This window comes from Chlorocebus sabaeus, chromosome 27 (assembly GCF_047675955.1).
Source record: "Chlorocebus sabaeus isolate Y175 chromosome 27, mChlSab1.0.hap1, whole genome shotgun sequence".
NCBI lineage: Eukaryota > Metazoa > Chordata > Mammalia > Primates > Cercopithecidae > Chlorocebus > Chlorocebus sabaeus.
In genome coordinates this window covers 6,391,487-6,403,139 of record NC_132930.1, presented here as the reverse complement: position 1 = coordinate 6,403,139, position 11,653 = coordinate 6,391,487, and the positions used below count along the sequence as shown (strand labels likewise).

General features: G+C 34.7%; 1 protein-coding gene across 1 annotated transcript in view; it reads right to left on the bottom strand.

Annotated features, from left to right (window-relative positions):
* Positions 1-1,122: 1,122 nt before the first annotated feature.
* KCTD8 (potassium channel tetramerization domain containing 8) overlaps positions 1,123-11,653 on the bottom strand; it is a 278,800-nt gene continuing 268,269 nt past the window's right edge. The window contains exon 2 of the mRNA XM_008017512.3: positions 1,123-2,473. Within this exon, the coding sequence (XP_008015703.1) occupies positions 2,013-2,473 (461 nt within the window). The 3' untranslated portion in view covers positions 1,123-2,012. The remainder of the gene's footprint in view (positions 2,474-11,653) is intronic.

Genomic DNA, 11,653 nt, shown 5'->3' with positions numbered 1-11,653 from the left:
GAAGCATCTTTGAAAGTGATTGTGACTCCTTAGAAGCTATAGTTCTTATAAGACAGCTTACCTCCCAGTATTACAAACTCCCCATTTGATAGAGCTGGTTCCTAGACTCCAGTAAGACAAACACCTTCCTTTTTTCTCTCCAGCTCCAGTAGTGATGGTGATGCGTTACTTCAATTGCATCATTTAAATGTTTTCTATGGTATTATGCTCCTTTATTATCCCCATTATCCCTAAGATCACAGATAGTAAGTAGTGCAGGTGGGATTTGAACTGTGGAAACCCTACTGCCAAGCTCTATCCTCTCACCAGTGTGTTGCAGCTACATCAAGCCATTTTGGGACTGCCAACCTTCCCAAAACGAAATGCAGAACTTGAAAGTAGCTGTTTACCTGAAACATGATAGACAATTCAAGGTAAATCATATATATTAGTTTCTTTGAATAGTCCACTGTAGGTGATATTTTATATAATGGTACAGTGAGAAATCTAACAATACATCCAAAAATGAATACAGATTTTTTAAACTTTGAGTTGATAATGCTCATCTTCTTGTATTGTGCTGAAAGAAATGTTACCACAAATGCTACTCAACTTCCATTTTGACTAACCACAGAGGAGAACGAGTCCTTTAATTCTTGAAGATACTTTTACCCTCTCTCAGCCTTTCCTTTAGTGAAATTTCATGATATTATACATTTCTTTCTGTGGATATGGCGAGGCAAAATTGTGTGGCTTATGATAAGAAAGCTTCTTTCCATATGTACAACCAGGAAGAAATCATTTTTCATAAAGCCTGGTCTTTTAGTTTGCCATTGCCATTTTTGTGCCTTGATCTGTAAGAGATAACTTACTAGTTGTTTTTGGAGAAGTGTTCAATCTGGTTAATAGGTAAAATAACATTTTAGTGTATTTTTACATGAGGACTTTTTCTCTTGTGGGCTAAGTGTTTATTAATCCATACCAATGCTATCTGGATCTGACTATATCTCCATTTTGAATTATGTTTAAAGTTGTCAACATTAAGTCTGAACAAATCATTCTATAACTTAGAGTTTTAAAGGAAAATTGAAAACAAGATGACAGTTGAATATTTTTAAAGAAAAGTCAATCGAAATCAAGAAATTCTAATACATTTTTCTTTTTTTAATAAATACATAAAGCTCTTTACCATTTCCCTATATTATTTTGATTAACATGATAATAGGATCTTTCAAAGTATCATTATACCAATTTTCACAGCCTGATGTAAAAGACTCATTTCACAGTAATAACCATGACTAGCATTAATAAATGAATGTTGATGCCATAAATAACAGTATAAGGCATATTTACACCATCTTAACATACATAAACACCATACACATACACAAAAAAGTCACAGATCCAGAACAAAGAAAATTCAGTCTCCTAGACAGCTTACATTTATAGGCTTTGCCTAAAGTATTTTTTTTTTTTGGCTGTTTTTTTGTAATTTTTTTCTTTCCAAGCAACAAACATATCTTCCCTATTTCTTGTGATTTATGTGTAACATTGTACTCATGCAAAAATAATACTTGTTTTATTGCATTAACATTTAGACAGCTTTAGATTTGGGTCCTATAACCATCGTCTAAAATTGTACTTGATGTTGCTTCATCCATATATCATTTTCGTTGGTATGATATGATGGTTTGTTTTTGATAAGTTACAAAGTGACAAACATGTCCAGTTGACCAGAGTTCAAAAATCAAGATTCTAAGCTTGATCATGCACATTTTACTTTCATTCTTGTAAAATGGTTTGAATCAGATATTCCATTTTGATTTAACATTTATTGATTTTTTTTCCCTTTTTAATCATGTTTCTAAAAACAACAACAACAAAAGAATAAAAGAAAATACTGTTCCACATCCACTGTTCACAACAAGGAAGAGCAGCAAGAATCACACTGACCATTGTTAGGACACCAGTCAGGTGGTGACACTGTAGTAAACATTGAATGTCATCAAAATACTGTGGGAATGTGATAATTACTATAACCCATACTTCTGCAAGAGTTCAGATTGCCATTGGCGTTTGCGCTCTGGAAAATAATCTGGAATGTGGATTTTTTTAAAATCCTGAATACACTTTTTCATTTCTTCTTCCACACTTAACTTCTCACAGACTTTCTTTTTGGACAGATTTGTTTCCCGGGACTTGCTGATGAGTGTCTGAAAGAGTTCACTGTTTCTGCGTTTGTCTGGTGGGGGCATCCATTGCACAGGTGCTTTTTTAGAGGGTCGATCCAATGTTAAGGTATTCGGTTGGTGAGCTGTTGCCTGCTGGGCACTGGACGGGTTGTCCTGGGGAGTGCTTGCCTCTGAATGGCTGTCACAACTGGAAGTGGAGAGCTCATTACAGGAAGTCCCACTTTCACTTCCTTTATCAGTGACTTTGTCCTGTTTCCTATCTTCATGTTCTTGTTTAGGTGATACTATTTTCTGAGGTGGTCCTAAAAAGGAGGAAAAAAACGAAAAGAAAAAGAGTAGAACAGTTGAATAAGAAGTGTGAAGGTAAAATTAAATGAACTCTATATTTTCTATTTTAAACCAAGAACATTTATTTTAATAAAAATGGTGCTTGTTGCACTAGTCTAGGTTTGTGGAATAAGACCTAGGGTCTTTAGTGTACATGGGAAGATGCAGCATGCTGATTAATTATTCAAAACAATAAAGTTTGAGAAATTTGTTTAATGAGAGTTTCTGTCTTAGAGACCATCAACAGCTTCATACTGAAAAGAAGATTTTTGTTATTTTAATTACTAGCTCCTGGAATATAAAAAAAATAATGTTTTGTTAGCCTTCCATCTGTTTTGTTAGACACTTAGTTCACTTTTGTTCTACCCACTGCACTAGGTGTCCTTTATATATATATTCTGCCACTGTAAAAGCAAGAAAGTACCACTGCTATATTTTACAAAGCTGCAGTATTCTCCAGGCCCAGAGCCGCAATCACATCATTTATGCTTCCAAAGGGGAGGCTGGTTTAAATCTTATTCTTAGTCTCTTCATCTTGTTTCATGTCTATTTCCTTGAGGAAAATTGTGGAAGTGCTATAAGATATATCAGGGTCTAATATTATGGTGTGAAAATATAGTTGAAATATGGTATTCTCTTAAAATATAAGACCTACCATTTGAGGTAAATTACTTAGGAAGACAATTTTCGGAAAGTGATAGTTTGCAAAGATAATTATTTCAAATACACAGTGTGTTTCCAAGAAAAGGCATATTTTATTCTCTCTGACTCCACTGTGGGATTAGGATCTCCATTTAACATTTATTAAACACTACCACACACCCAGAGCTGTTCTAAAACCTTCATTAAGTGGATCCCAACAATTCAGAGATCTAAATTACTCAATTCTTATTTTATTTTCTTACAGTCAAATTTTTGAACAAGTTGTATAAATCAGAATCAGGAAGAAGGTATCAGTCTTTTTAAACAATTGCCTAGGAGTTCTATTGTGCAGCCAGCCTTGAGAACAAGTGGTCTAATTTAGAGGGTCTAACCTTGGATGCATACTGGAATCACCTACAAAGCTTCAGATTATTATAACTTGGAACCAACCCCAGACCTCCTGATTTAATAGGGTGCTACCTGGCCATCAGGCCATTTAAGATTTTAATGTTGCATCCAAGGTTATGAACCACTGATCAGTCTAATATATGTGAAATGGGTTAATAGCCAACATGGGTAGTTGATATTACTCAAAAGGATTAAGAGACAAAAAAACTCTTCTTAAAAGCAGCTCCTATGTGCAACATTCTGCTGGTTTCTATCACCATATTTTTCTATTTAAAAATTAGAAGAAACACAAGTCAATGCCAAATATTGAGTTAAAGATTTTTAAAAGTTTTACAACTTTTTGGAATTATGGAAATATTCTATCTCTTCATTATGGTGTGGATTATATGATTGTATACACTGTGAAAATTGATAGAATTGTATACCTAAAATGGTTGAGCTTTTCTGTATGTAAATTATACCTTGACTAACTTGACTCCCTCTCCTGAAAAACAAAAACAACAAAGAAACATACAGTATATATGTCTATATCTCTATCTGTCTGTCTGTCTATCTATCTATCTATCTATCTATCTATCTATCTATCATCTATCTACCTATCTCAGGGAAAGTCTTTAGCAATATTTCGAACTTCCTTTGTCTGCAATATCATAAAACCAGGACAGATGTGAATGCTTATAATTGCTTAGTAAGGAATTACACTATTACATTTCAGAAGTATTTGCAACCAAAGATTTAAAAATTTGTTGGGTTTTATTTGTTTTAACCCTCTCTCTGTCAGGGAGAGTCAGCTGAGACTTTGGGGTGAGGTGGAGAAAATGCACTGCTAACATTCTGTGTTGGACTTACCCAGATCCATTTGCTATTCTCCTCTGTCCATAGTGGCTGATGCATATAGACTATGTTCTTAAGCTCCCTAGCCTTGTGGCTTTCAGTTGGATTCAGTCAACAGCAAAGACTAGCAAGATAACACCCTAACCCAACCCCACCCCAGGAATGTGGTGATCTGGTTATATCCCTGGACTAGAGGCTACAGTCCTATCAGGAAGCTCTGTCTGTCTCCCTCTCCCTTTTATTCTCCTTCCCTTTTCTACCACCCCTCTTGAGGCTCATAGTTTTAGGCCTACAGTTGTTGATGTGGTTTGGCTGTGTCCCCACCCAAATATCACCTTGAATTGTAACTCCCACAATTTCCACTTGTCATGGGAGGGACCCAGTGGGAGGCAACTGAATCATGGGGTCAGGTCTTTCTTGTGCTGTTCTCACAATAGTGAATAAATCTCATGACACCTGATGGTTTTAAAAAGGAGTTCCCCTGCACAAGCTCTCTCTTTTGCCTGCTGCCATCCATGTAAGACATGACTTGCCCCTCCTTGCCTTCCGCCATAATTGTGAGGTCTTCTCAGCCATATGGAACTTTAAGTCAATTAAACCTGTTTTTCTTCCCAGTCTCAGGTATGTCTTTATCAGCAGCATGAAAATGGACTAATACAGGTGTTAACCATTTAGGTACCATAACTAATCTTAGGGTACTTCCTACACTGTTGTAAACTGTCCTATATTAAATGTTCTTAAATGTTCCAGCTGAGTGTGCCTTCTCTCTCTTCCTGAGTTTCTGATAGATCCACTCTATCAGACCCACTCTGGCCACCAGCCACCTTCTCCATTGACTTAAGGGATGTTACTTGAAGGATCAGTTTTTAGTGGCACCAGATGTATGTGGTAATAAAATTTGAAAATAAATAGGTTTGCAGTCTTACTGACTTGGATTCAAATTCTGGCTCTGCAGAAAATACTAGCCTTGTGGCTTTGAACAAGATACTTAGCTCCTCTAAGCATTAATTTGCTCATCTATAATATGAGTAAAACTACTTTGCCCATAGGAGCATTTTAAGATTAAATAAGATACCATATAAAAGGATCTAGTATAAGGATTCTCAACAATGACAGCATATCAAGGTATATCAGTGGAATTTTTTGAATGTACATATGTCATATACATCCCTAGAGGTTTCTAGTTTAGTGTGAAGGACTGGTAATGTATGTGTTTATATGAAGCTGGGAGTGGTGGAGGAGATGCAGCATCTCTTTAGTTACCTTTATGGCTGAATGTGAACCCAAGCAAGTATGAAATTCAACACCCTAATACAACATAGTATATAAATAATTGTAGGGTTTTTTTACCCTTTCTGTCAATATTTTGCTATACTTTAAACAAAAGCCCCTATCAAAGGAATCTATGATTTTCATTCCCAATAATGACTAAAGGATTAAACTGCAAATATCTAAGCAAACCAACTTACATTAAGGATAAATAAGTGATGAAAACATAATTTCCTGTTTATCGGCAGGGTTAACAGAGCATTAGATAGAGTTACCTAGGCAGAAAAGCAATCACATCAAAGTGAAAGACAGTTCAGAAAGAAAGTACTAGATACTACCAAAGTAAATGCCTTATTCTATTTGTTTCTATTCACTGAGAGGAAGAAAAAAATGCTTAATGACAACAGAATGCAACATTTGTGTGATGAAAACTAATTGGACTTGCAAGATAGAAGATTAAGGAAGCCCTCTTTGAAGAAGGGATCAATGAGTTCAGCTGAGAGCTCTGTACTCACTATACGCCAGACACAGGGCTAGGTTCTGGAGGAGACGCAAATATGGATAAGATGAGCTTTCTGCCTGATGAAGTTCACAGGCTTTCTTCAACTCCAAGTGGGTGAGGACAAAAAGATGCAGAGACAAGATTTTGCATGTGTAGCCAAGAATCCCTATAATTTTCTGGGAAGATGAACTAAGATGCACTCCATACCAAATGGGTCTAACTGAATTTCCTACACTAGCTTTTTTTTTCACTTTTTACTTTTCAATTATTTTTCAATTTTCTTTGCCACCTTTGAAAACGTCATTTATATCCCTCTCTTTTCTTCCCTCTTGTCTTTCCAATGACAAATAACATGGGTCAGGGCATGGTCGGAAATAAAGTCTATCAGAGAATACTATTTTATAATTATTCAGTGTTTGAAATGCTTGGGATATTTTAGAATATCTCTTTCTGTAGACTTCAAGAACTACGAAGAAAAGGGGAACCTGAATTTACTGTGATTTTAAGAGCTTTAAAAATAAAAAGAACTTAAAATAGTTATACACATTAATTAGAATTAACAAATATATATTAACATATTGTATATATACACACATAGTATATATATGTTTTATATATATATATATATTTTTTTTTCATGTTCTTTCATGTTTTGCTAATCCCATTTAATATGCTATCTTTAGGCAAGGTGGACTCTCAATCAGACCAAATAGATTCAGAGGTTTACATAATGACTTAAAAGAGAATGCTTAGCTTTATTCTGTGTACAGCTTTGAAAGAATAGAATAATATGACGGTTCTTTGCATAAATCATTAGGGATCACTAATAGTCTTTTTTGGCTTTATGCTATCAGTTTTAATTGCTATCCATTTAAGCATACTTTAAATTATTATTGATAACTTAGTAGATTTAAATTGGGACTAAGATATGATAACTTAAACTGATTTAGCTGCTTTTTATGACATGAAATTGAGAAAAATTAATTAATTTAGGTAAATAATGATTACTCTAGTTGCCCAGTTTTCTTGTGGATGCCTGTTAATTGCAGGCTTCCAGGGATAATTTAAAACTTTAATTTTATATTATTTTATTCATTGGCCCAAAGCCGCTTGACATGCTTTCAGCACCACATGAATGATAATTTAAATATCACCAACTAGTGAATATATGGGAAGAACATGATTATTAGAAATGTCTCTGTGTCTCTTCAACTAGTAATAGAATCAAATATATACCTGAAAGATCTTCCCAAAAGCATTTTGCCCTGTGAGTTAGGGCACCCAATAGACTTGGTTTAAAAATGAAAATATAATTGCGTTTTGGTGGTATCATCAGCTAAGATTTCTTCCATCATATAAGGAACTCATCACCATTTATTGAAGTGTAAGCAACAGATTAGTGAATAAGCAAATCTCATATTAACCTAAGATTTATCTGTAAAAAAAGAGTTAATTATTTTAAAGAGTTAGATAAATAGGTACACCTAGAAACTTTCAAATATTGGAACAATTAATCAACTTTTCATTTGGTTATTTCCTATTAAACAAACTAGGATATCTATCCAGGAATGCTCCATCCATTGAGCATTTGTAAATGGCAAGTAGTCTTAACTAGGAGATCTGCAAACCAGCTACCTATGTCATGCCTCTTCAACATTATTTTTGAAGAACAGTCAGTATACATACACACACACACACACACACACACACACACACACACACTTAGATGCATTTACTATGCTGCCATTTTTTCATCACTAGGGGAATAACCTTGGAAGATCTGCGTTTAGCCTGGTTCGGCCACTCCAACCAAGCAAGTACTTTGTGTTGGTCATGTAACCTCTCTAATAGTTGGTTCTTTTTGGTTAATATTTTGGGGTTGTCCCCTAACTTCTTTTATGTTATAAAAGTCTGTATATCTAAATGATATAATGAATAGGAGGAGATTTTCCAAGCTGTAAAATTCTGATCAAATATTAAGCATTAAAAGGTTACCATGAATAGAAATTACCACAGAACAAGGAAACAAATTCAATTACTACTACAGTATTTAAAAGAATTTTAGGGGTCAAGAATAACTTTCTGCAAGTTCACTGACCGTAAGTGTAGTACTAGAATACATTATTAATTTATGTCTGTTTAATTACATCTATTCTTACTGGTGAATTGCCAGCAAAGAGAATGATACTTAAGGGCGCATTGTGTAGACTGTCTGGGTTCACATCTCAGTTTAAAAACTTACTAGATTTGTTATTCCGGGCAAATTGTTTACTTTCCTTGGGCCTCAGTCTCCTCATGTTTAAACTTCAAATAGTTTTAACTAGGATTAAATGACATAACATATATTAAGTACTTTAAATCAGTCTGGAATGCCGAAAAATGCTAATTATTATAATTCACTGTAAATATCCATGTGCCAATTGGCCATGGCATGGTCAATTTGTTCATTTGAATATTGAGAGAACTGATTGGATAATTGTAATGTTTCCACACTGATTCTGGGTCTGCATATAACCTCTAGGCACATATGAATTGCAGACAGTTCTCCTAGTTTCTTTCTTTCTTAAATTTTTATCTATTAAAAATGAAATTAAAACAGAAATATCTAGTCACATGGCTATGGTAAGAAGCAAATGAGATAATATATGTGAATGCAATTTGTAAGCTGTAAAGTTCTATACAAAGTAAACTTAGTTTATAGTCAAGAATCTTGCGGCACTACTCACAATAGCAAAGACTTGGAACCAACCCAAATGTCCATCAATAACACAATGGATTAAGAAAATGTGGCACATATACACCATGGAGTACTATGCAACCATAAAAAAGGATGAGTTCATGTCCTTTGTAGGGACATGGATGCAGCTGGAAACCATCATTCTCAGCAAACTATTGCAAGAACAGAAAACCAAACACTTCATATTCTCACTCATAAGTGGGAATTGAACAATGAGAACACTTGGACACAGGAAGGGGAACATCACACACCAGGGCCTGTTTTGGGGTGGGGGGAGGGGAGAGGGATAGCATTAGGAAATATACCTGATGTAAATGACGAGTTGATGGGTGCAGCACACCAACATGGCGCATGTATACATATGTAACAAACCTGCACGTTGTGCACATGTACCCTAGAACTTAAAGTATAATAAAAAAAGAATCATCTATCATTTACACATTATCATTTACAAATGTATGAAATATTACACTTTTATGTTCAAAAGGGAATTTATTTAAGAAAATAAAACACAAAGACCCTGGTATAAGCTATCAAAAATGTGTGAATTAAGAGCAGTAGTAAAAAAACATTTTATTAAGTAAAATGTCACAAATAGAAAATATCACAATGGGCCCAAACTTGTAAAACTCAGCAAGACAGGGCTTTTGATCAGTTCCCTTGTGTTTTATCATATAAAAATAGAAAAGAGGAAAAGATAGCTTTTCCCAGTTATTTGAATAGATAATGAGGTACCAGAAACGAAATGTCAATATTTTTGTCTTTAAAAAGGCTGCATGATTTCTGGGTAGTTCTGGGTGTGGGGATGTTTATAAGAGTATTTCTATATTTTTGTTCTGGAATACACAAGCATTTCCAAATAAAGTCTATGTACACAGCTACACATTTGAAAAAAACCTTTTCATTTTAATCTTTTTACCTGCCCAATGATGATAAAAAATGATAGGTATGTAAAATGTGTCTGCAACACTCACAATTCCTAGAAGGGAAATTATCCTTTAATAGTGCTAAACTCAATGATGTGTGAATGGTTATGTGGTACTTAAACAGAATGAACCAATCTATCTTAAATATTAGCACCACATGCTTCTAAGTATTAAGCATTTGAGTCAAAAGGGAAATACTCCATTTTGATTTCACATTTACTGAGCACTTATTATATATAAGGCATAGTGTTAGTTAGAAGGTTGGGGACACACACATATGTGCACACACACCTGTACAACCACAGTCCCTGATATCAAGTAGTTCAGGCTTGGGGTGACAAGTGCAGATGTAGCTAAAGTGTGAATAGGGCATGGACAGGGGATCAAGGAGTCAAATAAAAAGAGGCTGATTTGTGATTGGAGTGAGCGAAGGAATGGGGTCATTTTTAATTAATCAGTAAAATTGGCATGCTTAATTGAAACTTACAGGTCATATAGGAGATGTGTACCTCTTAGAACAGAAGACAAAATTAATTTATATGTGAGAAAAATTGAACTCATTTATTTATGTTTTCTATAATTTCCATTAGCATTACTTAACCGCTTTTATGGGTGAAAGAGTATAACAAAATAAAAGAAAAGAAGAGTGACTTGAAAAAAGAAACATGGTCATATTCCTTTTTTCATCCTGACATGGTCATCCCAAACCCACTCTTCTGATACTCTCTGAACTTAATTTTTATCATATTTACCTACTTATAGTGTGTGGCTCTCAGTCTTTAATTGTAAACTTAAAGGCAGAAACTGTGTTTTTCTATTCTCTCATGGTGCCTTCATCAGAATAGCTGCTTAACAAAATTAGTAAAATTATCTTCATGCCTCTGAATTTCTATAGTATTTAATACTAACTACATTATTCACTTGGAAGTTAGCATTTACTACCTTTTAGTAAATATTCATTTTGATGTCCACAGACTAGTAAGAATGCTCCCACCCCCCACAAATAAAAATTGGTCCTGAGGTCACACTTCTGGTGTCCCATATCCCTCAGAGTTTATAATTTCCATGAGGGCTTAGATGGCATGTATTACTCAGACAGTTCAGGAGGCTGATTTGTATTATCACTGATTAAGCAATACTATAATAGTAATGTGCATAAGCAAATGTAATGCAGCATAAGAAAAGAAATATCAGAGAAAATTTAATGCAGCATGAGAAAAGAAATATCAGAAAATATATTTGTTTAGTGAGACATACATTAGAAGAGGTGTCCAAAAATAATCTTATTGCCTTTCTCTCATTGCACAAATCAGTATCTTCCTATGACTCAATTATTTCTGTAGATCATGCCCAGGGTCACCTTTGGCTATCCAGTAGATTCATCTTTTATTTTCAATCACTTGTTATGTCTTATCAATTCTACCATTACAGCAACTCTTGAATCTATCTATTCATCTCTGTTCCAATTTCCACCACCCATGACAGGTTTCTCATTGTATTTTCTTTTCTTTTTTTTTTTTTTTTAATTTATTTATTATTATTAAACTTCAAGTTGTAGGGTACATGTGCACAACGTGCAGGTTTGCTACATATGTATACTTGTGCCATGTTGGTGTGCTGCACCCATCAACTCGTCATTTACATCAGGTATAACTCCCAATGCAATCCCTCCCCCCTCCCCCCCTCCCCATGATAGGCCCCGGTGTGTGATGTTCCCCTTCCCGAGTCCAAGTGATCTCATTGTTCAGTTCCCACCTACGAGTGAGAACGTATGTTTATTGCAGCACTATTCTCATTGTATTTTTTAACCAATTCTCTGACTCCACTTTAGTCCTAC